Source organism: Xenopus tropicalis, chromosome 5 (genome assembly GCF_000004195.4).
Source record: "Xenopus tropicalis strain Nigerian chromosome 5, UCB_Xtro_10.0, whole genome shotgun sequence".
Classification (NCBI taxonomy): domain Eukaryota; kingdom Metazoa; phylum Chordata; class Amphibia; order Anura; family Pipidae; genus Xenopus; species Xenopus tropicalis.
In genome coordinates, this window is record NC_030681.2 from 78,432,921 (window position 1) to 78,460,723 (window position 27,803).

The following is a 27,803-nucleotide window of genomic DNA, read 5'->3' on the forward strand; positions in this document are numbered from 1 at the left end:
TTTTTTTTACAAAAAATGATGAAAGGATGATCAAACAACTCTGTGTACTGATGTATGAACTCACAGATTTACAAAGACTCACTGGTGTAGTCCACCAAAGTAAACCATGCTAGACCTGGTCAACCTACTGCTCTGGTCTATAATTAGCAATGGAAACTGGGGGCTCAAGGGTTCCCTCAACAATGAACTGATCCAATAGTCTTTCTCCAATAAGCTATTAGAATATCCTGCTCTTTATGTCAGTAGTCAGATAAGCTGGCCATCAACACACTCCACAATGCCTCTGACCACCCAATTGCGGAGGCTAGAGACTGTATATGACTACTGAGTTTTGTCATCTTTTGCTGAATCCATCATCCCAAGCTGCAGCACTTCTATCTATATGGACTGTGAATTATGACTAAGTGCTCTATCAATAAATATATTTCGCTTCTTTTTCCCCTATGATTTTGGGATGTAATATTTGCAGTATTCATGACCAGTGAAGTTTATTCCAAACTCCTGAATATTTGAATGCTATTCACATGATTTGATTTAAAATGGATTTCGAAATTTAGAAATACAGGAATTATTTAAAGTGTAAAACCATTACTTTTTACATGCAGGCAACAGACTTGCCTCCGATTCATGAAATTGTTAATGAGATTGTTTTTATTCTTTGTGAATTTTTCTGTAATAATTATGCATATGGTATATAGTGTAATATATTGAACTGATTATATACCACAATGTCAATTATGACTTCAGCTTTAAATTGCTTTTCACATTATCTTGGTGACCATAAGAAATAAAAATGTATATATTTTGAGCATAAAAATAGTGAGTGCATATATAGGTATTTTGTCTTGTGACAATTTTATTACATGGATAATAAATTAAACATAAAATAGACTAAAAAATGGGCAACCAATGGGCCAGTTGGGTTATAACTGACATCAAACTATGTTCCAATAAAATTATTTTTTGAAATGCAATTCTAAAAAGTCAGCAGTGTAACTAAGCTTTTTTTTTAAAATGCAATTCTAAAAAGTCAGCAGTGTAACTAAGCTAACTAGCAAACGCCTAGTATGCATGCTTGTTCACATAAAAACCAAATCTGCTACACTTCAAATGTTTCATTACATCTATCCACCACTAATCTCGGCAGCTTTTATTGTAGGAATTCAAGTGCCAGATATACACGATCAGAACAAACATTAAGGTGATCCAGTTAATTAGAGCTAGCATAATGAACAAAACAAAACACAAAAAGCATGAATGTATTATACATGCCTATTATCCTTTTGTTAGAAATGCTGTGAGAGGAAGCAATGCAGGGTTATAGCACTTTACAGCAGAGGACAAGTAGCTGACTAGAGTGGAATCAAATGATATGGATACTATTATAGGCCAACTGAACAACACAATTCAGCAGATGGCCCATCACAAAAACAAGCAGTTTCATGGTGCTAGATAGCCTTATTCCCACTGTCTCAAATAATTATACAGTCACTTTTCTCATGAACCTTAACCTGTAACCTCTGCAGAAATATTTAAGACAATAGCTAACAAAACAAAGGCCCACTTCAAACAGCTCTGAGCTCTATGTTTTGTTCATTACCTAATGGTGTTTTAGGACTATCGTCCCTTGCCAATTTAAGGAGTCCATTTATATCTTTGTTTCATTTTCATTATATTTCCTCTTTTTCTGTTTTAGCTCTGAACAACTACAAAATATCAAATTTGGGCAACCATGTAACTGTGATCTAACTATGATCGCATTTAAAAGGTGCACCCAATTGAAGTCTATTCATTATTATTGGGGGAATGGCTGTAATATACAATGTAAAAGCAGTCAAATTAAACCCATTACACATAATTCTCTCCCTCAATTTTTTTTCAACTCACACATCAACACAAAAGTCAAATACACAAGAATGTATCCCCCACGTGCTCCTGGGTAGAACAACAACAAGTCTAGGAAACTTCTAAACATGTGGTGATGTTAAACTTCATGGACTCAGCGCCTTCTCAGGGGTCATAGCCGCCTGAGGCGGCGAAGTTGATGCCACCCCCCTTCAACTCATCGCTTGTGCAGAAAGCCGAAATTCCAATTTAAAAATCAGAATTTCAGCTCTTTAAGTTACCAGGAGCAGCTCTTTGAGCCCTTGGTATCTTGCCAGAAGCTGCTGCCTGTGGTGAGTTTCTCAACTAGCCTCATGGAAGCAGCGCTCCTGCAGGAAAAGGAAAATATGGCATATTTACGCTCCTAATAATAAAATACATGAGACAAACAGGGCCCTAGTTGGTGAATCCTAAAGAATCAAAGCATATAGGGGAATTCAAAAACCGCGCATAAAGAGACACACATAGTGGATTATCATTCATGATGAACTTGTTAAATTTGACATTTTGCATTCTATGTCTTCTTAACATAAAAACATATACAATACAACTATGCATGCATTAACTGTAGGCAATAACTGTGTAGGTGCTTTTACTGCAGAGATAAGAGTGGGACAGAAAGAAATCATAAGGCCATGTAAACCTTGGAGAGGTAAAGGTACATTTCCAAGATAGAGATACAGAATCAAAACAGTTGTGTTCAAGACACTCCTGTTCGTCTGTCAACTCTCACAGTATAAATGAATGACAAGTGTCGTACTGAACTAGGGTTGCCACCTATTCTGGGGAAAAAATACTGGCCTTTCTATATTTTTATGTTTTTTCCTATTAGTGACATTGGCATTTAGCAACATTGTTACCACCTGCGTTGCAGCCCTTTTTTTTTTTAAATAGAAGATGACTGTATATACGAGGGGTCCTCGTTCATGGTCCCTCAGACTGCTGAGGGGCCGGACTATAGTCCTCAAACTACAGCCCCCCCCGCCCTGCTGTGTCCTCAAACTACGGCCCACTCCCGACGCCTGCTCCCCGCTACTGCGTCCTCCCTCTCCCTGCTGTGTCCTCCCGCTACCCACTGTGTCCTCACTCTCCCTGCTGCGTTTTCACGTCACATCATTGTGATAAAGCAAACAGGTAGTAGCCAGGGGTGAGGACAAGCAGGGGCTGAGTAAATTACCCTGGGGGGGCCATAGTTTGAAGATCCCTGGTATATACAAAGCCCTGTAAATGGAGTTTTTTTGAGTGTTTGGCACACGGGGGAGATTAGTCGCCCGCGATAAAACTCCCTGTTCGCGGGCGACTAATCTCCCCGAGTTGCCTACCCCTGCCATCCCACCGGCGAACATGTAAGTCGCCGGCGGGATGGCAGACGCGGCGGCGCGATTTCGCGCAAATCGCCGAAAAAGACTCGCAAGTCTTTTTCGGCGATTCCCTGAAATTGCCCCGCCACGTCTGCCATCCCGCCGGCGACTTACATGTTCGCCGGTGGGATGGCAGGGGTAGGCAACTCGGGGAGATTAGTCGCCCGCGAACAGGGAGTTTTATCGCGGGCGACTAATCTCCCCCGTGTGCCAGAGCCCTAAAAACTAAAAGTCTGTCTGAAATGTAATTACTCCATTAAAGGGAAGTATCAGTTATTAGGGAAGTACATTTAAATGTAATGATTATACAGTTAAACCAACATTGCTGATGTTTTTACAATCAAGCAGCAAAAACAGACTTTGGTGTTATCTTGAAACCCTACTAAAATAAGAGGCTTGACTGAAGAAACAAATGCTTGCAGGAGGGCATATGAGACTAACTTCAAGTAATTGCCCTGTAATTGAGTCACATTAATCTTCTATCCCATTTAATATAGTGATAATGATTTCTCTTAACAAAAGCCAAACATTATTTCTCAACCACTGTTTGGAAAGCTCTATAATAACATTTGAATTATGTGACAAAAGAAAATATACTAAACTTGGATAAAAACAGATACTGAATAGACGGGGCAATAATGTAGTGTTTTGATGGTATAACATTCTGATGCCTTTTGCGGTAGCAGAATAAATTGATTTGTGAAAGCTATCTAATTAATCTAGCAAGAGTCACTTGATGCGTGTGGTTGCCAATTTCCACTCTTTTGATCTAGTCTCCTTACTTATGCAGTAAAATTACGCTTCTGTTCCAGAACAGAAGTAGTAAGTGAAAAACAATGGGCAATGTATTCTTCTAACAGTCTTTTTTTTTTTTTTAGTACCCCACATTCATTATACAGTAGAACAAAAGAGAAGGCTACAAATTACCACTAATGGCAGTCTGCTAATGAAGAGAATGGAGAAATTTCATTAGCATTTAAGAGGAAGGATTTATTATGACCTAGAGTTGCTTTCTATTATGACTCACTTAAGCAAGAGGGGGGAAAAAAAGGAGAAAAAGAAAAATCTCATAGCTAATTTACATGTGTAAGTGCCTGAGACACTGTCATCTGCTGATTGGTACAGAGCCATATAATGAATGACAAATATAAGCATATACAACTAGCAATTAGTATTAGTACAAAAGATATGTATTCCAAAATCTGTCTCTCAGGATATGTTACAGGTATATGTACAGTTTGCAAATAACAAATTGGTACTCTTAGTTAAGGCAGGACAATAACTAACTGATATCTCACAGTTAATAAACTCCCAGCATCCTTAGTTAGGTATTCTCACATTACAGTTTGCTCCTCCCTAACATAAGATTAGAACATCTTTCACTGACTACACAGCCTCAACATATGACCAAGGTAAATTATGGTTATGGACAGAGCAAATGCTAGAGGTCCAAGTTATAGGAGTTGTTGTACACAAAATATTTTAATACTTAGCTAAGGCTGTTAGTGGTACACTGCAGGCCCTTCCCTTTTCAGGTTATATATTAATATTATATATGTGAATCTGGAAAAAGATGGCTAATATTAAAAAATTGTGACTTTATAATGGTTAATCTAGAATTTATTTCATAAATTCAGTGGTAAGTATACAGTAGACTATATCATAGTAATAGACTAGGAATATTAGCTGACAATGTGTAACAGACTTCGGTTCCAAGCAGTAGTTAAAAGGCAAATAAAATGTTGACCTACATTAAGGTACAGGTGTAACAGATCATTTTAAATTAATTGCTTATTCTCACAGAGTTGGAAACAATTATTGGGTGGTCTCCATGGGATTACCTCATTTACATACTCTTTAGGGTGCGCTCTCCAATTAAATAAGTACATTGACACAGTGTTGCCTAAAAAGATCTTTTTATCACATCATTGAAATAGACTATATAGAATAGTCAGTGCCCTTGGCTTTTATTTTTTTTTAGAAATTCTATCAAATCTTCATTTGAAATATTTATAAAGTAAAATATATGTAAGGAACACAAAATATATTTTATTGGGTTAGTTCACCTGTGAGTAGATTTTTAGTATGTTATATAATCTCCTATTATTTGCAACTTTTAATTGAAATTTTAAATGAATTTTGAATTCATTATTTTTTCGTTATAGTTTTTAATTATTTGCCTCCCATTTCTGTCACTTTCCAATTTTCAAACGTCAGTCAAAACTACTGATCAGTGAGGCTAAAATGTAATTGTTACTTTTTATTAAATATTGTCCTATTCAGGCCCTCTCCTATTCATATTCCAGTCAAACTACTGACTGGTTGCTGGGATAAATTAGACCCTAGCAACCAGATAGCTGCTAAGAGTTGCCTCTATTATCAAGACCTAATCAGAAGGATATAAACTTATAAAAAACAAATGGAAATTTCAATTGCCTTTATGTTACAAATATAAAACTCATTTTCTTTAAAGGGATACCCTCATCCGAATAATATGTGTTTGTTTGTGCTGAAAACAAGATATAAAAGCAGATTTACCAAATATAGATCTGGGAATCATGCAGGTTTTTTGATTTCCAGCCATTCACAGGCCATTCAGTCTGTGAAGCTGTGTAATAAATGAATACATACCTGAAACTCATCAAAACACAGAAGGCAGGCTTCATCACTTATTTCTTCAGCTATTGGCGCAATTGGATCATAGGCTTTGGCCATAAATCCTGCCTTCCTCTTTGGTAAATTTCTCTTGAGACGATGTATTCCTACATTAGATACAATAACTAATTATACTGCTGCCAAAAAGACTGGCATACCTGTATTTTTGTGTGAATATACTGAAATTATTACAGATGAGTATGAGGACTGAAGTTAAGAAATAAAAATATTTCTACATTTTGGTACCAGAAAGGGTGATATTAACATATATATCCGTTATACAGTCTCTAGAAAGCCGGCACTCACGTTTAGAAGTCACAGAATGCCCGGGTGCAGTGTTGAAAATTCAGGAAACATGTCAAAAGTAGAATACCGCACTCACAGGACTTAGTAGAAGATAATGAAGATTTATTGTTCACAGCATACAACTGACGTTTCGGCTGTATCCACAGCCTTTATCACTTTGATAAAGGCTGTGGATACAGCCGAAACGTCAGTAGAAGATAATGAAGATTTATTGTTCACAGCATACAACTAAGTCCTGTGAGTGCGGTATTCTACTTTTAACATATATATCTGTGTATATATGTATATATATATATATATATATAGAATCCATAGGGTAGGCACTCACGATTTTCAAAGTTAAACTTGCCTGGGTGCAGTCCTCATGTATATGTACAAAAATCTTTCGAAAGTAGGCCGCTCCACACAGGACTTATTTTTTTATACAAAAAATTTTATTTGTAGAATATAACAATTACTCATATAGTAATTGTTATATTCTACAAATAAAATTTTCTGTTCACCATAAGTCCTGTGTGGAGCGGCCTACTTTCGAAAGATTTTTATATATATAAAGAACCATGGAGGAGCACTCCCTAACTACTTCCCACACTCCTAACTAATGTAGCAACTTGCCTGGGTGCTGGTAAATATGTTAAATAGAAGAGCATAATACCGCACTCAATGGGAATATACTTGTGAAAAAACAAAAAAAAAAATTTCGATAAAGTATTTCAGTTGTGTGCAGTACTATGCTTTTATATAAGTTAAGTATTAAGCAATTAAGTATAGATTTCTTTTAAAGGATTAGTATACCCTAAATGTTCCCATCATTCGGAAAAGGGTGTGAAAAGCCCCAGGGTGAGTGCTATTTGCAGCACTGTTCCGATAGTCAGTCCTCTACATAAGGTCATACAATACCCTTTAATTGCTTAGATACACCCATTTCTGGCCTCTTGCAATTATGCTGATTCTAGATACTGATATTTGGAACCATCTGTACCTATCCCAATGTTTTTATAGTAAACCTGCAAGATTGATACAAAAGACTGTCATGACATGCTGGTATCTTGAGTTTATTCTTATGCCACTCTATGAAGATTGTTGCTGTGCTAAATTTACTTAAAAATGAAAAGATTTTTTAAATCTCTCTAGCAATACACACTGTTACTTTAGAATTCACTTGTTTTATTTAAGAGTCTCGGGGGGGAGGGGATGGTCCTATCCAATACATTATCACACATAGCCACCCTCAACTGCCCTCCATCGGGACCCTTCACCTCCCTTCCTGCACAGTCTATTGCATAAAAACTGTCCTTATTAGAAAACCTGAGATAAAATATGCAGATCAGTGACACAAAGATCACAAGTGCCATCTTTAGTCTAAGGTTGCCACTATTTCTGGAAAAAATATACAGGCCTTTCTATATTTTTGCCTTTTTCCCTATAAATAACATTGGCATCAAGCACAATTTTCACGGGCCAGGTGGCAACCCTACTTTAGTCCCTTCTGATCCTCTTTGTGTCTCTTCACTGTGCATGCTCCTACAGGCTCTGTGTCAGCAAAGAGACATAATGGTTAAAGGGGATATATACCATAAATTTTTACAATGCACTAAACCATGTAAAATAATGTAAAATAGAAGGAAGTGCTTTTATTTGAATATCTTTGGGTTCAAATATGTCCATAACTGCGTGAAAACTGTGCTCTACCCAGACCTTATGCCAGCTTCCGGTTTAGACTCTTCAGTATATGGGCCAGGGCGGCAGGCCCTCATAGACTTCAATGACACAACCTCACCTACATAAAGTGAAGTGAATATTCATAGAGTGGGTGGGGCTTAGCGATGTCATCTACTCGCTCCTCTCCCCCACCCCCCTCCCCACTGGCAGCAGCACAAGCAGAGACACAGAAGGAGGGAGGGGTTTTCCCTGCTGCTGCTGAGTAAAGCCTGTCAGTCAGTGCTGTAACCACTTACTGTGGGAGACTGAAGCGACACTCCCATGTCTCATTTGGCTCTGGCTTCAGACTGGAGACCTTGTGTATGTAGCTGTTTGTGTAAATGGCAGTTTTAGGAGGTAAAATGCTTTCAAAACATCTTTCTTTCTGCATCATTTCACATTTTGAGGGAGGATGAATATTATAACTGAATATGAACTTTATATAAAATGTCTCCTTTAAGCTTAGCTCCGGACAGGAGGTTAGGAGAAAAAATATGTTTCTCCAGCAGAGTGTATAGCTAGAGAAGTTTTTATAGACACCAGCAGTGCCATTTCTTTACTGGCTGCTAGACTGGAGTTTGTGTTTAGTAACCTGAGCTTGCTCACTTAGCCAAAAGCCAAAGTAAATTCCTAAGTGAGGGGGCTGAGTGAATTAGAGGAGAAGAAGAACAAATCACAAGTGATTAAGAGGATGCTGCAGCCTTATAATTACTCTTTTAACAACCAGAGGGCAGGTATTTAAATATTTCACTGATTACATTTTTTGTGGGGGGGGTTTACGTGTCATTTAATGATACATGAATTATGTTTTCCTTTAAGGGGTTGTTTGTCTTTAAATAAACATTTAGTACAGTTTGTAAATGGTTTATATTTTTTATTATTTGTAGTTTTTAAATTATTTAGCATTTTCAGCAGTTATCTGGTTACTAGGGTGCGAATAGAAAAATAAGTAATAAAAAGTAACAGTAAAATTATAGCTTCTTGGTTGCTGGGGTTAGTGACTCTTATTAAAATCCTAAAAGAGCCAAAAGAAGGCAAACAAAAAAAATATAAAATGAAAATACTAATAGTTAACTTAAAGTTCTAAAGTTTAGGGCAATGCAATGAGACTCGAAGCAAATTCTGAACTGCTCCCTATCATTGAAAGGTCATTGGTTCTGTTTGTGCAATTAAAGTCCATCATGGTGTTCAGTCTTTCTTCCATAAGGCTCATGTTACATGAGGCATACTCTCTGCTAGAGTGTTTTTTTGAGCTGGTGAAGTGACCAAACCTATCAATGCGGCATGTCACTGAATTGATATAATCCAGCCTATAAATACTAGAAAACACTTAAAAGGTTACAGTGACAAGGGTGTTTTCAGCCAAAGTCCATGTTACTAGGTGATTCTCTGCTGGTTGTGCTAACAAGGAATATGCATTGTGTGCCATGTGGCTTACAATTACTGTATCTGAGCAGTGGTAAACATTTTAAAAAATAAACATTTTAAAAAACAAAATCACATTACTAATAAGCACTTACTTGCATGTACATCAAGCATAAAACCATGGAAATGTACTCGCTTTTTCTGTTCAACTTCAACATGATCAAAAAACATGTCCATTACCATAGTCTTTCCTGTACCTACAAAATATAAGAGTTGTTTGCTATTGATTTTATGTTTTTATGACACTTTTATCAAGCAATATAAAAAAATCACTTTAACAAAATATAGACTTTTCTCTTTACTTTATTACAGGTATAGGTATGGAACCTGTTATCCAAAATGTAAGGGACCCGGGGTTTTCTGGATTAGGGATTTTTTATGTAATTTGGATCTCCATACCTTAAGTCTCCTAAAAATCATTTAAACATTTTGGGGCACATATATTATTACATCACCAGTGATGTTGCCCACAACAACCAATCAGAAATTAGATTTGAACAGTCATCTACAAGTTAGAAAACAAAAGCAAAGACCTGATTGGTTGCTATGGACAACATCACCAGTGATTTTGGCTTGCACACTACAATAAATATGCCTCTGAATAAATCCAATAGGATTGTAGCTAAGTTACCATAAAGTACAAGGGAGATTTTCAGTAATCCAGAACTTTCTGGATAATGGGTTTCTGGATAACGGATCGCATACCTGTACAGGCTGCTTAAGTTTGACAGCAAAATAGAGACCACATTGGTGTGGACAATCATTTGGGCACAAAAGAGCTTCTGCAAAATATGAAAAGTAGTAAGCATTTATACCTACACTATACAGCCTTCAACTACATTCTGCACTTTTAAAGGGGACCTGTCACCCAGACATAAAAAGCTGTATAATAAAAGTACTTTTAAAATGAAACATGAAACTTAAATTATTTTTTTTATTAACTTATCCATTTCTGTTTTAAAAGGTATTTTAAGATCTCAGCTGTCACAGAGGCAGGGCTGGCAAGTCCTTTTTACTTTACAATCTGAACTAGATGTCACTGTACACATTCTTCCTCAATGCCTATAATTGTGTAGCCTGTGCATGGACTTTAGGTTCAATTTCTGGCACATAGCAACAAGATTATGGGCTGGTGTAAAGCTTGCCTTAATAATAGTGCCCATAAAATGGCACCTGCCTGCTTGCTATGATTGTGGAGTCCAAGACTGAAGGAAAACAAGATTTATATAATTTATATAGTGTAAGTAAAGTTAGGTTATTTTGCTTGAGAAACACAAAAGAAAACAAATTGTAATTAATGCTTAGGTTGACAGGTCCCCTTTAATCAAGAGGCACATTCACTAAGCTAATATTGACAGAAAAAATGCCTCTATAAAATAATGTTTTTCTTTGGCTGTCAAACAGTACTCTTGTGTGCGCCTGTGCTGCTTTTGGCTTGCTCTGTATACATTGTTAAAAGAGCTTAACTGATCCTTGCACCTGTCAGTTTTAAGCAAAGTTCTTTGCATTGTCCTGTTGACTATTGTATATTAGGCTGATGCCACACCAGGCGTAGGGCTGATTTTTTCGGCAAGCGCAAAAACGCTTGCCGAAAAAATCAGCCCTACGCCTGGTGTGGCATCAGCCTTACATATGGGTGCACTAAAGTTTCTATTCATCCTTAAATTTTTTCCCCTTGGGATTAGTCCATCTTAGTAGCAAATGTAGGGATTCTAGAAAACGGTTAGATTTTCTAATGTAGTATAGACTGTATATTTTATTTAATGACTGTACTCATCTGTTAAATAAAATTTCTTTGCAGCTGAAATCATCACCTGCAAATGGTTTAGACCCTGTTTCCAACCCAGCCTTGCCAAGCCCAGCTACTTCTAGGCATTCAATAACTAAAAATAGTATTGTCTGAACAGAGATATTTGAGAAGTATGCCCTGCCATGTTTTATATAGCAAGGCAGGCATGTACAGAATAGCCCTTTTGATGGTCATTTAAGTATACTGGACAGTCTAACCAGCTATGTGTAGGTGCTACAAGTAAACACAAAATTAGAGGGGGCAATATTTAAGTATCATAAAGCTTATGTATTTGTGCAGAGTCCTTCACTGTAATGAATATAACATTTAAAAAGGTAGTTCACCTTCAAATTAACTTTAAGCATGAGGTAGTCTTTTTTTTGCAGTTTTTTTAATTATTCAGTTTTCTGACCAGCAGCTTTCCATTTAGGAATTTTTACAGTGCGCTGGTTGCTAGGGTACACTTTACTCTAGGAACCAGGCAATGGTTTAAATAAAAGACTAGAATATGAATAGAAGAGGGTCTGAACAGCAACATAAGTAATAAAGAGTAACCATAACAATAGAATTGTAGTTTCATTTACTGTGGCCCCCAATTAAGAAAATGGGAAATAAATTAAAAAACTGGCTTCCCATTAAGCGGGAAATATTTTTTTAAAGAGATTGGTTACCATTAAACACAAAAATTAACAATTACAAAAAAAGTTCCCCTTTAAAGTTTGACCTACATATTTCACATTTTTCATGAAACTTCCCATTACAGATAATTTTTCACCTTCTTTTAAAACTTACCAACATCTCCAAAGACATAGAGTCCTTTTTGAGTCTTTCTTTTTGCAAAAAGCTGGAATATAAAGGAAACATTAATAAACTAATTGCATATAAAATTTAACAAGACTAGCTTTTAACACCAAGATGAAGAAAGAGAGCCATACATAAAGCAGTGCATTTTTGACAACCCTGCTCTATCAGAAACAAAAAAGAATAGATGACACATTTTATTTATTTTTTTGTCAAGGTCTTAAAGGAACAGTAACACCAAAAAATGAAAATGTATAAAAGTAATTACAATATAATGTACTGTTGTCCTGCATTGCTACAACTACTATAGTTTATATAAGTTAGCTGCTGTGTAGCCATGGGGGCAGCCATTCAAAGGAGAAAAAGCACAGGTTACTTAGCAGATAACAGATAAATCCCTATTATATGGGGCTTATCTACTAGTTATCTGCTATGTAACCTGTGCCTTTTCTCCTTTTTTCCAGCTTGAATGGCTGCCCCCATGGCTACACAGCAGCTTATTTATATAGTAGCTTTTCTGTAGCAAAAACACCAGTTTTTTGCAGAGCAACAGCACATTATATTTTAATTACTTTAAAACACTTTAATTTTTTGATGTTACTGTTCCTTTAAGGTCCCCATACACGGGCCGATTATAGCTGCGGATATCGGTCCCTTGGACCGATTCGGCAGCTTATCGGCCCGTGTAGGGCAGAACCGAGGGGCCTGGCCGACCGATATCTGGCCTGAAATTGGCTAGATATCGATCGGCCAGGTTAGAAAATCCAGTCGGATCGGGGACTGCATCGGCTCATTGATGCGGGCCCCGAACCGACTGCCCCATTTCCGCGTGCAGAATTCGATCGTTTGGCCCCAGGGCGAGCGGATCTGCCCGTGTATGGCCAGCTTTAGAGGCCAGGTCAAAGCGGGACAGGATGCTATTTGAGGCCTGTTTGTTTTATTTTTTGAATGTAATGCTGTACAGTAGGGCTGTTATTTTGATTGGTGGAACCAAAAGATGTAGGTGTTTCATCAAACGTAAGCTCACAGCAACCCTGAGGCCATATTCTATTAAACCATAAATTAGCCATTTTTTCCTAACCCAAAAGTTTATTTTTTTAAAATAAAGAAAAGTTTTTTGTTCCATTTAGCAAAGCTGTACATTGCTCCCCCCCCCCCCCCCCCACTTTCTAAAAAAAAAAAAAAAATGTGTTCATTTTGTTTGTTATGAAGCATTTTTGGGTTTGTACTAAATGGTTTACTTTGAAAATAATTTATTTTTCCTTCAAAAGTATTGTGCCTAACAAGTAATTTTTCATTACAACTAATACAAACCTGTTTACCCAAAACAGATCATTCCTGCCAGACAATGAACTAAACATTTAGAGAAGGTTAAGAATGCCATTTTCGGAATATAATTTTCTTTTAAGAGGCTGTTGTGGTCATTAGCTTTTGGTTCTTGTATTGGCAACAAATGTTCTCTGTTATATGAATCCTTGATTAGCCTTCATCCTATTTTTCATGTACTTGTATATCAAAGATCCTGTTAAAAGCTGGCTAAAGACTCAAATCATATTAATACTATAAAAACTCAGATGAAAAACGTCAAAAACAATGTAAGCCAACAGAATGACATGCATTAGAATGTATTATAAGGATCCATGGTTAGATATTAATATGTCTTGCGATTGTATAGGTCTCTGAAGAGAACACTACAACAGAAGATGATAATAATGAAAACAATGTCTCATTTGGGACTATGTAATTACTAAGCAACTTCACATCTGAGTAGATATGTTTATGAAACAGTATTCAACCTGGAACACTAATTAATTGAAAAGGGTAAGACAATAAAAATCATCAAGAAATTATGTCCATTTTGGATTACTGCATCTGGATATAATACTGACACATTATGCCTGCTCATACTACTATAGATATTTATATTCATAAGGACTTTCACTGTGAAGCACCATTAATTGTTTTTTTTTCAATAAGTGTTCATAGTGTTTGGGTATCCAGGTGCCTTAAACTGAGTTTAGAATTCCAATTTACTTATTTATAGAAAAAGTTCTGGTTTATGGAAATACTTTCAGTAAAATAATTTTACAGACATTATTATTTTAAAATTCAGAAGCAGTAAAATACAAAGCAGTCATCCAAATCTTAGTTAGAACCTCTGCTATAAAAAAGTGCCAAAAAAAAGAAGAAAGAAAAACCTGCAAAACATTTAGATCAACCAGTACATAATTATTTATGTTCATTTGTGAAAAGGTGAATGCAACATCAGGGTACTGGTGGTTTATATATATATATATCTATGTTAGAATGTGTCAGATGTGAAATTATAAATGTTAAGCTGGCATAGCTGGTTCTTAATGTGTAACATCTGTTTCAGTCTGCAGCTGTACACATTGTGTTGCTAATGCTATTGCTTTTTTTAGGTGTTTGGTTTCCAGAACGCTATGATTTTCCAACTATTCTTGTTTTGTGATTATATGAAACCATGGGTTACAATTCATTTTAAGCAGAACACATATTCAGTACTATTTATCTCTTGGGCACAAGTATTTGTGTGTATATAAGTTTAAATTGTTTTTATTTCTCCTTTTTACTTCAGTACTAGCTTTTTAAAGAAACAACTTCTAAAATGAATCTACTAAGTATAGTAAGGAAGTTAAAGTTTGCAATCAAACTAGGACTGACTGTAGTGATTATAAATATATAAACTTTTTTGGACCCCAAGAGGCACACAATATCATATTATACATAGAGAGGACACCATAGGCGGAGGGTGACTTTTTTGTTTGGGGAGGCTAAAGACGGGCCATACAGAGACTGACCTACAGCTAATGTGAGACTTAGTGGATTCGCTGCTGGTGTAAAAAATTAACCTCCCAACTACCTCTTGTGGTTCCCACTGACTCCCGGGGATACTGCGCAAAAGTGTGGGTGGGAGGGCTTTTTACCCTAAAATGCTTAGGATGTAAAAGTATTCATACGTGCACTTCTGTGAGGGGTTCTCCATCCATTTGTGTTTGGGATCAGTTAGCTTAAAGGGGTAGGTCACCTTTAAATTCCCTTTTAATATAATGTAGACATTGATATTTTAAGACAATTTGCAATTGGTCCTCTTTTCTTTTTAATGGTTTTTCAAATATTTAGCTTTTTGTCCAGCAGCTTTCCATTTGGTATTTCAGCAGCTATCTGGTTGCTAGGGTCTTATTTATCCTAGCAACCAGGTAGTGGTTTAAACAAGAGATGGGAATATGAATAGTTAAGGGGCCTGCATGGAAAAATAAGTAATAGAAAATTACAGTAATAATGAAATTGTAGCCTTGCAGAGCAATACTTTTTGGTTGCCGGGGTCAGTGACCCCGATTTAAAAGCTGGAAAGAGGCAGAAGAGAAAGGCAAATTATTCAAGAACTATAAAAAAATTAATTCCTAGCAAAGTTGCTAGGAATAGGCCATTCTATAACATACTAAAAGTTAACTTAAAAGTGAACCTCCCCTTTAGATGTGTTTAAGTTAGTTTTATAGAGAGAGAGGCAGTGGGTACTGACATCCCAGGCACATTATATACAGTGAGACGTAGTCTGTATTTACAAAACCAGCACATAACACGCCATGAGAAGCAGTTAACTAGAAATGAACAAAAAATGACAAAAGTAAAAAACAAAATAGTAAGTGCAAAAAACAACAAATATATAAAAGCACAATGAGCTTTTTCGGGGGAAAGAGTTAACTTACCATCCATCTGTCAGGGATAGGGATATTATAAATGTCAGGTCAGGCAAAAAACAATTTTCAACTAGTGATTCAGCCTTTAAAACTGTATAGTACCTGTGTATAGTACCTGTGTATAGTACCTGCGTAGAGTACCTGCGTAGAGTACCTGTGGGAGTGGGATGAAATCTGCAGCAAAAGTTGAGAATTGGTTCTCAAGTAAAGTTACAGCTGCAGATTCTTCTTTTAAGTCTTCATTTCTGCACTGCCTTCATTTTGCAAAATCTCCTGATCCCTGTGTGAATCTGTGCTTTGATTGTCAAGAAAGCTGTGCTCTGATTGGAGAATCCACAAGAAGAAAGATCCAGTCGGAGCACAGCAGAACCGGAAGTTGCAGGAACAGAAGAGTTGCAGGACAGTGCAGAAACGGAGTGAGGTTTTTTTTGTTTTTTTAAGGTGCCAAGCAGGTTTGGGGAGGCTTAGCCTCCCCTAGCCTTATTGAAAATCCGCCTATGGAGGACACCTATCAAAGTTCCACTGGAATTTTAGTATTTAGTACTTTCCTTTATGTTAAAGGGATGGATCACCTATAAGTTAACTTTTAGAATTTTATAGAATGTCCTATTCCTAGCAACTTTTTAACTGGTCTACATCATTTATTTTTTTTGGTTTTTGAATTATTTGCCTTCTTCTTCTAACTCTGCAGCTTTCAGATAGGGGTCACTGACCCCAGCAACCAAAAAAACAATTTCTCTGTTTACAGTTATATTGTTAATTTGTATAACTTTTTTTCTATTCAGATACTTTCCAAATCATATTTCAGTCTCTTCCTGGTTGCTAAGGTAATTTAAACCCTAGCAACAAGATAGCTGCTGAAATTCCAAACAGGAGAGCTGCTGAACAAAAATTTAAATATTTAAAAAACTACAAATAATAAAAAAAGGATGACCAATTGCAAATTATCTCAGAATATTACTTTCTACATCATACTAAAAGTTAACTCAAAGGGTAAAAAGATTCTCTTTTATCTTATTTCCTCCACAAGCCTAACAGAGATTTTCTCAATCTGTATAAAATCTTCTTCCTAGCTCAATGATTATCTTCTTAAAGAATCTTAAAGAATCAGGGACAAATGATTCTAGATGTAATACAGAGTATAATTATTTCCTTAAAAAGCCCTAGCATTATATCACTCACCACAAGGAACACTTCTGCATTAAAGTAGAGCACTTCATTGCCTGAGAACATTTTCTTAAGAATTAAAGGCTTCAACTGCCCATATAATGAAAATTGCAGCCATTCTATAAAACTTCCCAAAATCTAACTTTACCTAAAGTTTGCTGTAAAAGAAAATAGTAATCAAATCTTGTACAATCTTTTACACCAATAGCATTAAAATGACCCTGAGAGGGACAAGCATTTATATGCTGTAATGCAGACCTTTCATAGGCATTGTCTATAAAGCCTTATGGTAGTCATACATAGAATAATCTTACAGTTATCAAAATTAAATGTTCCCTACCTTTTGGCTTACTACCAATGTTTCAGCTATATTGGAAGATCTTTTGGGCAGGGGCCTCTTTACTTTTCAGTTGTATTTTTGTATGTATTCAATATGGTCAACGTTTAAACTCCTTTATTGTACTGTGCTGTGTGATATGTTGGCTCTTCAAAATGATGTGATAACTCGCCCAGAAGCCACATCACAGATGAACCTGTAAATCTAATAAGAGTGACTGCAATCCAAAAGAAACTCAATATAGCCCTGAAACTGCCCCCTAGGGCCATACCTCTCTAAATGAATGGCCATACAGCCAGTAATAAGAATCCCTTTATCAGATGACAGGGCAGGGATTCTGTGTATGCCACAATTATGTGTGCAGCTCTGCATATAATCAGCACTGCACAAAAAGTAAATAATAAACTTTGTGAGTATGCTGTGTATTCAAACTACAACGACTCCAGTCTGCCACTGCTGAATGATGGCCAAGTTTAAAAAAATAAATAAAACAAAAAACACTGCATTTCACTGCTTGTTTATTACCAGCTATAATTATTTTATTATTAACATTTATTTATAAAGCGCCAACATATTCCACAGCGCTGAGGTAGCTGCACAAATGTCAACTGTGTGGTTTACAGCATACCGGTAATTCATTTTAATACGGAATTAAATGGGTTCAGATATATCAGTCATTTTCAGTAATGCAGGAGCAGAATGAACACACATATCAAAGGGGTGGTAGACATATGAGATCCCTTATAAGGAAACCTGTTATCCAGAAAGCTCTAAATTCTTATTGGTGAGAAAAAAATCCTATTAGGTTTATTTAATGTTTAAGGCTGAAGGTACATGGAGAGTCGGCTCTGTTACTCCCAGCCTGCATTTTTATCTGCAGGCTGAGAGAAGCGGATCTGCTCCATTGATCTGTGCTTAAAAGTACAGCTGCAGGCACACAAAGTGGAGAAGAGATGGCCCAAAAACACAAAAGCAGGCTTTTTGGGGCAAACCTCTGCTCCACAGCACGTGCCTGCATACAAGCTGGAGCTGTACTTGCAGATCAATAAAGCTGGGGAAGAGAGCGGATCCACTTCTCTCAGAAGAAGCAGGCTTAGAGCAACTGAGCCAATGCTCTGTGTGCCCTGGCCCTAAATGATTTTAGCAGAATTAGTTTTTGTGACCTAATTTATAAAAAGATCCCTTATCTGGAAACCCCCAGTTATATTTAATAGAAAGCAATTTGTTTTGAAGTGTAACAATTTTAAATAAATACATTAATTTAAGGAAAGCTGGGGTGGAAATCACAGAAAAATAGTTTGAATCAACCTGTGTACCAACGCCGTAAAAAGTCTTTAAAGGAGAAGGAAAGGCTAATAAAGAGTTAATCTCAAGCTGCAGGCATACCTTCAGTTGTCTCAATAGTGCCCTTAAATCTCCCCATATTTCACCTGTTCAGATGATCAGAAGCCAAACAGGAAGAAAAAAAACACTGAGCTGTGTAAATAAAGTTCCCATAATGCCTCACTCCTGCACAGACACCCAGACCAAGTGAACATGCTCAGTTAGTTAGACTGTGAGTCAGCTTCCTGCTGATTGGCTCAAATCCACAAGGGGGGGGAGTGAGTTCTTAGCATTCTTGAGGGAGGGGCCAACAGGAGAGGGGAGAAAGCAGAGAGCTGCCTGTCTCTGGCACAGGAATTACAGACACAAGAAATCTTTTGACAGAGAAGTCAGTGCAGCATTTCTGTGAGTGCTTATGGCTGTATTTACATAGACCTTTCTGATAAAGCTTATTTAGTTTTTACCTTTCTTTCTCCTTTAAGACAAACACATAGCATATAAAGTAAGAGACCACGTTTGGGGGATGGGTACTGAAACAACAAGAATGACAACTGCTAAAATGCAAAAATTATGGCGGGGCAGGTAAGGGGGTATGAAGGAATGGAGGAATGTTACTGGCCAGCCAAAATTCCTGCAAATGCACAAACAAACTGATTAAGAGACATTTCCTTGACCCATGAAGTGAGGAAATGATTTTCTGCAACTGCATTCATTTTAAAAATGAGGGGGGTTTTCTATTACAAGGCCTTTGTGTTTAAATAATTCTTTGTTAATGTCAATAACCACAAGCGAGCATTAAGGCTCATGCCACACGCGGCGTAGGACTGATTTTTTCGGCAAGCGGAAAAACGATTGCCGAAAATTCAGCCCTACGCCTGCTACTTGTGCCTGCACCCGAATGAATGGGATACGCTCGGGTGCAGGCACATGTAGCCGATATACGCATGAAAACGCGAGAGAATGCAAAGTCTCGCGTTTTCATGCGTATATCGGCTACATGTGCCTGCACCCGAACGTATCCCATTCATTTGGGTGCAGGCACAAGTAGCAGGCGTAGGGCTGAATTTTCGACAGGCGCTTTTCCGCTTGCCGAAAATTTCAGCCCTACGCCTCGTGTGGCATCAGCCTAAAAACATACAGCTAAATATACAAGATATATAGTAGCCAAGGGAAAAACATACTATGACCAATCTAATAAGATGAAGTGCTACTTGAGATGTTCATTATCACAACACAAATCAATGACTTTTGCACACTGTAATGACTAATAACAACAACATAAAACACTGCACATACAAGTGGCTTTAAAACTTTACCTTAGACAAGACACCTTTAGAGTCTTTTCTGTATCCCTTTAGGTTTTCATGAAGAGTCTGCAAATGCTGCATTACTCTCCGTTGATGGTCATCTTTCCTCAGTGAAGCTTCCTTTACAAGATAATCATAGTGATGTAATGGTCCTGTACATTTCTGTAAGGCTTTCGCTTGAGTGTTTATGTCACAAATGGGAGCAGAAGTTTCAGCTACTTGGCTAATGAAAGCTGAAAAACAGTCAGCATATATAGAATTTAGTCATGTATTTACTTTTGGGTTAACAGGTTATGACATCATTCGCACATCTAAGAAATAATAAAAGACAAAACCACGTACATACAGAACCCAGGCAAAGAAATCTATTTTAAAGATTTGGTTTACTATAAGGGCGTGACATACCGGGAGATTAGTCAGCGCGCAACAAATCTTCGTTGTCGCATGCGACTAATCTCCCCACAATGCCATCCCACCGGCTAGATTGTAAATCGCCAGTGGGATGGCATACAAGGCGCGATTTGCAGAGGTCACTGAAGTTTCCACTTAAGGCGACTTTGGCAAACCGCGGTGCCGCGTATGCCATCCCACCGGCAATTTACATTCTAGCTGGTGGGATGGCATTGTGGGGAGATTAGTCGCAGCCCTAAGAATCCATCTTAAAGGGGACCTTTCCAAATCCTTTTCTATCATGGTAGTTGAGCAAAATAAACTTTACTTACACTATATAAATTATTTAATTTTTTTCCCTTCAGTCCCGGAATTTCCATCACAGCTAGCAGGCAGGCACCATTGTGAACAGTGTGAACACTTATTAAAGCAAACTTTGTATCACCCCAAAATGTTATGCATTTGCCATTTAGGTGATCTAGGAAGTGCTTACTGGAAAGTTAAAGTAATTGTAATTAAAAATCTAAGCGACGATCAGGCATAGAGGCGGGGCAGGAAGATTTTTAAATACATTTCTAACAGGTATGGATTATTTAATTAAAAAACTATTTTGGTTTCATGTTTAATTTTTTTTTTTTTTAATTTTTTAACTTTTTTATTGAAAATGATAATTGTATAACAATTTCGTCACCGTTGTGTAGTATTACATTTGGTACATCAATAAACTGTTCATTTGTTAACTATACATATTTGTTATGTTTCATTCTTTAAATGGGGAAGGGGGCGTGGGGAAGAAGGGAAAAGGTAAGGGAGGGGGGTGAGGGGTGGGCAAGTCGGGATCTTGCTTTTTCAGGGTCCCGGCTTGCTGGGGAGTGAAAGGTGGAAAACAAAACTTGGAACGGTGGGGAAAAAACTGGTGTTATAACAAAACATTATATCAGATTGATCCTGTTGGGAAGCTTCTGTATTCTTCTCACCGAGATCCGGGTGCTACCTATAGGTTTTCTTTACTCATATGTCTCTTGGGACTTTTCAGTAGATTTCCCCCATCATACAAGTTTCCTTCTATCTTATATGAGAAGTGAGGGCATGGTTCAGCTAAGAGAGGTAGAATATTGTAGCCATGGAGCCCATATTTTTTGAAACTGTTCTTGCCTATCTGTGAGAATACTAGTTAATTTTTCGTTAACTAGTATCCAGTTAATCTTATTTTTTAATTGTGGTATGGGCACAAGTGGGGATTTTCACGCTTTGGCTATGGTTAATTTAGCTCATGTTTAACTTTTAAAGGCCTTTTATTATTCAGCTTTTATGTGTGGGTGACAAGTCCCCTATAAATCATCCCCCCCGATATACAATATGAGTACCTGTACACGAATTGTGCCAACATACATCAAAAAATAGGATACATTTACTTTCTATTGTGATGCCTTTAATATCCTAATTTATTTTGCAAAGTACCAGGTCCTGTTGCATAATTTGCTTTCCATAAATGTAACAAGGACCAGACTGTTAAGGCACGTAGCAGCAAAAACACCACAATATTACTGCACAAAGGCCACAGACACATTCAGTATTTAAAGGGATATTTGAAGGGGTCCTGAAACCAAATATAAAATATTGCCTAATGAAAGAAAATATAATTATCAGCAACTTTACAGTATATTAATATATTGATTTTGAATGTTGAAGTAGTGTCTGTCTTTCATCTGTTATTCTTTGCATTCACTGCTGGTTCTCACTAGAAATAAAGTAGCAGAGGCAAGCTCTCTACCAAGAACTCCAGTTCCAACAATGCCTTGCATACTTCTTCATAGTCCCATTATCAAACTTGCTTATTTGTATGGAATATATATTGGAATGTAGCTTAGCATTACCTCAAAAATGAAGTTGACCTTAAAATGATATTTTAGTATAGACAGACAGTATAATAAGCAACTTTTCAACTGCCCATTATTTATTTTGTTTGGTTTAGAAATTATTAGTGTTTATATTCAGACTCTATCAATCTGATAGCATTTGATCTGATTCTGTTGGTTTCTATTCTTATCTTTTATTAGAACCACTGCCCTAAATACATTTCTCTGCATTTAAACAGTATCAGATATACATCAGTGCAGGCAGAACTACTATTCTCATACTGGTGACAACCTATGATGTGAGTAGTATAGTGCCCATTCAAGTTAAAGCGAATACAAACCGAATCTGAATTTGCATGCGCATATTAGGTTCTGGAAGGGTTTAAGCGTGCACAGCGAAAAATGTTCAACTACCGTGTCTACATGACAAAAAGTAATTTAATTTTAAGGATTCGGTTCAGCCAGGAGCATGGATTCTGGATTCGGTGCATCCCTGCTAAACTTCTCCAAATGCCAACAGCGATAATGTAAACCTCCAACGTGTGCATCACTTTGGCTTTCCAAAGCCGCTTTAAAGGAGAAAGAAAGGCAAAGTCACTTGGGGGTGCCAAAATGTTAGGCACCCCCAAGTGACTTTAATCGCTTACCCTGTACCCCGGGCTGGTAGCAGCGATCGCTTCCTCCTTCCGGGTTCCCTGCGCGCGCATGCGCAGTAGAGTGAAAAGCCGAACTTTAACAGAAAAGTCGGCTTTTAACTCTACTGCGCATGCGCCGACCGCTGGCATTTTCAGAAAGGAAGGAGGAAGGAGGAAGCGCTGCGCTCCAGGTACCCCGGGCTGGTGCTGTTTTCTCCGTACAGGGGCACCAGCCCGGGGTACAAGGTAAGCGATTAAAGTCACTTGGGGGTGCCTAACATTTTGGCACCCCCAAGTGACTTTGCCTTTCCTTGTCCTTTAAAGGAACAGTAACACCAAAAAAAAAGTGTTTTAAAGTAATTAAAACATAATGTACTGTTGCTCTGCACAGGTAAAAGTTGTGAGTTTGCTACAGAAACCCTACTATAGTTTATATAAACAAAGCTCCTGTGTAGCCATGGGGGCAGCCATTCAAACTGGAAAAAAGGAGAAAAGGCACAGTTTACACAAAAGATAACAGATAAGCTCTGTAGAAAACAATGGCATTTTATCTGTTATCTGCTATGTAACCTGTGCCTCTCCTTTTTTTCCAGTTTGAATGGCTACACAGCAGCTTTGTTTATATAAACTATAGTAGCGTTTCTGAAGTAAACACACCAGTTGTACCAGTTCAGGGCAACAGTACATTATATTGTAATTACTTTTATACACTTTCAGTTTTAAAGGAGAAGGAAAGGTAAAAACTACGTAAGCTCAGAAAGGTGTATGTAAATACAGCCATAAGCACTTGCAGTAATGCTGCACTGAGTCCTCCATCAAAAGAAACACAGGATTTCCTGTCTCTTTTTTTGTAAATATGATGTTCCAGTGTCTAACTTCCTCTCTCAGAAACATTCTTAATTCCTCTGGCCAGAGTCTGCACAGTTCTCTCCTCTCTCCTGCTCCCTCTCCCAAGAGAATGCTAATAACTTGCTCCCCCCTCCCTTAGGAATGTGTGAACTCAGCTCTAACAGCTAGACTGCAGGCAGGAAGCTACTTAAAACGGCAGCTGCTATCTTAAGCAAACGGAGAAAGCTTCTAAAGCGGTTTACTCAGGTATGGTAATGGTTTCTGCAGAATAAATATATTGTTCTAGGTGTCAATAATATGGCAAATCATTTGGCAGTAAAATGCCAAAATGACTTTCCTTCTCCTTTAAGTGTTACTGTTCCTTTAAAGAAGGAAAGACTTTTTGGCATTTTATTGCCAACAGATTAGCCACAATAGTGCAAGCACAAACGCTATATTTATTCGGCAGAAAGCTTTACCATACCCGAGTAAAAAGCCCTAGAAGCTCCCTCTGTTAAAGATAGCAGCTGCCATTTTAGCTTTAGCTTCTGTGCTGCAGCTCTAGCTGCTGGTAGCTCAGATTACACACACTTGGAAGGGGAAGCAAATTCTTATGGGAGGGGAGGGGGAGAGGAAGAGAGTAGCAAACTGTGCTGGCTCGTGCCAAGCCCTAAAAGATTTTTCTGTGAGCAGAAAGAACACGTACTCAAAAGAGGACAAGAAATTGTGTGTTTTTTTTGAAAGTGCAGCTTTTCTGTGAATGTTTATGGCTGTATTTACATAAACAGCAATCCTATAACACCTGTATGTACAAAGTATCATACGGTCTGTTGTTAAAATACACAACTAGGCAAGGACCTCCTTCTTCTGGTCTTTTTAAAACGTATCTCTTAATCTTTAATGTAACTGTATTTTGTATCTAGTATAGTAATAACACGCGGTTTGCCCTATTTTACTGTTCTGCTGTACAGCACTGAATATATAAGTATCCCTATATAAATAAAAATATACATACCTATCTCACCCATCAACACAAGTACAGTGTATATTATATTTTTTGGAGCATTTTCCTACATCAGGAGCCAGTGAATAAATAAGGTTAAATAGCCTGACAGACTTAAATGTTGTTTTAACGCATTAATAGGTCAGAGTCGTTTCTTATTTTTTTTTTTGGAGAGTCTGAGTTAGTGCTGTTAAGCAGCAGCAGCTGATACTTGAATTTCAATTTTATTACGATTTTCTACAAAGCCCTTTTGTTGTTTATTGAGTTTTGCCTGGCCAGCTCATTTGGTCTCATTAAAGTGATACTGACAGTCATCCCTTTTCGTCAGTGTTGACCTGAATTCATCCCTGTCCTGATGGGCTGGTGTGCGTACGAAGAGCTAAGTGGTCAGGGTAAATAAAGAACTGCTGTACGTAACGTGTAATGTGGCTGGTAACGTAAAGGTAGCCTGCTTCAAATGAAGCAGAGGGGCCAGTTGTGGTCCTGTCACATTTTATTCTTGCGAAAATAAACATTCACGTTGAGATGGTTTTTAAAAATCCGTACGATTTCCAGGTTACATACTCTGTATACGCTATTATACCAGTCCCTGTAGTTACACTTTGGTTCTTTCCCACCGCCTCTCTTTTTGGCTGCCACTGCCTACCTAATGAGCTTCCCAATCCTGACAGAAGTCCCTTTCCATTTTGAATCTCTGACTAACCTTTCCCTGCATTCCACGCCCGGGATATTTTATGATTTCCAAACGTCCCCCACCGCACATCGTCAAGCAGCCCCCTCGTCCGACAATAACTAGGTACCCTCCATAGCAAACGAATAGAAACCAAGGGCGAACCGGCACCCGCCATCTTTGTAGAGGCAATTTCAAATAACTTTATTTAGAGCAAACATGATAACAGCGTGGCAGCCTAGTGTCCACATCAACTAAACGACAGAAGTTTGTGTCTTTCGCTGCCGAAGTTTCCAGTCTATGTAGATGTAATATTCTTTTTAATAAACCACTGGGTGTATTATAATTTCATTTACATACTTTGTTCTAAATGGTATTGATTTGTAATGTTTAAAAGGGCGATATACACCTCAGTTTGAAAAATAATATATAAAAGTCAATATAGAATAGTAATTCTTGGATTTTGATTTTACTCTAACAAAATGATACCCTCTTTTTAATTTACACAGCACAAAGCCTAAAGTTATGTTGGGATTTGTGTTTTGAGATTCGTGCAGCAATTTTTAACCTGTAGGTCTAGACTGGGAGTTTATTAAGTTAAGTACTCCAGCCGATTGAAGCATTGAGTCGCTTCCATTTCTGCATAACTGGCAGATTTAGGGGCACATTCATTACAGTACGACAGGTCCGAATACAAAAAAAGCATTTACGTTAATTTGTGCGACTTTTTCGTACTTTGCAACAATTTGTGCGACAAAATCGTATTTGTCGCAACGAGTACGAAAGTTTCAAATTTATTCAAGCTTCGGTATCATGACTTTCCTTGGGCCAGGTTGGAGCTGGAGAGTGTCATTGAGTCCTATGGGAGGCTTCCAAAATCATGCACTGAAGGTTCAAGGTCAGAAAGGTTTTCCCACCGTTTACGATCGTTGGGATACAAAAATTTAGTGACTATCGGATCGCCATATGCAAACGTTTGTTTTAATACAAAAATTTCAGATCGTAAGTACGAAATCTTCGTATTCAAACAAGCTGAATTTTTGTGTCTTTTGCAAACATCAGAAACCATCGGATTTTGTGATTTGGATTCATACTTTAATTCATCTGGCCACTAGTGTCTAAAGGTGCCATACATAGGCTGATTTTAGCTGCTGATTTGGCTCCTTCAGTTTGAGTTGGCATTTTATCTGCCTGTGTATGGGACACTTCGACTGGCCTACTTAACCAATATCAGGCCAAATATCAGATATCAATAGGACAGATTTAAAAATTTAATTGGAGCAATGGCTGCATCAGCTTGTTAATGCGGTCCTAGCACCAGTGGCCTGTATCCCTGTCATTGTGAGCCTATCAGTCCAATATCGCCCACCTCAAGGTGGGCATACTGGGAAAGGATCCCCAACACGGGCATCCGCAAAAAAAATTTCAGGGGCGGTAAAGTCATAAAGCAAAAACAACATGGACCTATATACAATACCTAGGTGCCAAGTTTGTAAAAAAAACAATTTATTGGGAAAGACCTTAAATAATTTTATAACTAGGGGGGTTGTTTAAGGGCAGTGGCATACGGGGAGATTAGTCGCTGGGGATAAATCTTTACTATTGTGGGCAACCAAACCCCCCCCGACATGCCATCCCACTAGCAAGAATGTAAATCGGCAGTGGCATGGTATACGCAACGCTTTGGTCGCCCCAAGTTGCCTCGCAAGGAAACTTAGGAAAACCGAAGCAGCATGTATGCCATCCCAACAGTGATTTACATTCTTGCTGATGGGATGGCATGTCGGGGAGATTAGTCGCCGTAAAATTTAAGATTTATCGAAGGTGACTAATCTCCCTGTGTGCCACTGCCCTAAGAGTATATACCATAAAAATCTGCCATGCGCGGTGCTGAAAATGTTTTGGGCTGCATGTAGTTTGTGACCACACCCATAAATGTCACACCCATTTTAACCACAACCACAAAAGACCCAGTATAATCCCTAAATAAAATAGAGAATGGGCATTTTAACCCCAAATGTGCCAGTATAATTACTATGGAAAATGGACGTTCTGCATATAAACCCCGGAATTAATATGGAAAATAGATAATCTGCATATTAACCCAAAACGTGCCAGTATAATGAATGTAGAAATGGCCAATGAGAACTCCATTAGCATTAATTCCAGTACAGAAATGGAAATGGATAGACTGATAGCATTGCCTCACCTGCATTTGCACAAGCAGAGTCCCAACACCAAAGTTCTTCTTTCCTGATGCTATTGCAGCTTGTCTCTCTTCCTCTGCCTGGCTTGCATAAAAATTCCAAGATGGTTGTGCTTTCCACAGTGGAATATTCAAATAGGTCATACTTAGAAGCCTATCTGTGACAGTTACAACTGGTGATCCCTTCAACCCTTTTTGGTAGAGCAATGGACTATAAAGGATAGCAACTCCAGAGGGCACTGGTTTAGTTCTGGCTTGTTGGTGACCCCTTCCTTTTTTTTCCCCCTGGATGCAAAAATAATGCCTCACTGGCCAATATAATTAATGCTTAATGTTATCAATAGGGAGTATAAGAAAGGCCGGTATTTTTTTCCAGAAATGTTGACAGCCCTAGCCCTTACAGGTGTCTGTATCCACATTTACCCTGTGCTGGT

General features: G+C 37.8%; 1 protein-coding gene across 2 annotated transcripts in view; it reads right to left on the minus strand.

Moving 5' to 3' along the window:
* Window positions 1-25,359, minus strand: part of afg1l (AFG1 like ATPase) — a 67,166-nt gene extending 41,807 nt beyond the window's left edge. For both annotated transcript variants that reach the window (XM_012963556.3, XM_002937161.5), the window contains exons 1-5: window positions 25,197-25,359; window positions 19,788-20,011; window positions 11,914-11,965; window positions 9,428-9,529; window positions 5,877-6,007 (exon numbers count right to left, since the gene is read on the minus strand). In XM_012963556.3, coding sequence (XP_012819010.2) covers window positions 5,877-6,007; window positions 9,428-9,529; window positions 11,914-11,965; window positions 19,788-20,011; window positions 25,197-25,341 — 654 coding nt within the window. In that variant the 5' untranslated portion in view covers window positions 25,342-25,359. The remainder of the gene's footprint in view (window positions 1-5,876; window positions 6,008-9,427; window positions 9,530-11,913; window positions 11,966-19,787; window positions 20,012-25,196) is intronic.
* Between the last annotated feature and the right edge of the window lie 2,444 nt (window positions 25,360-27,803).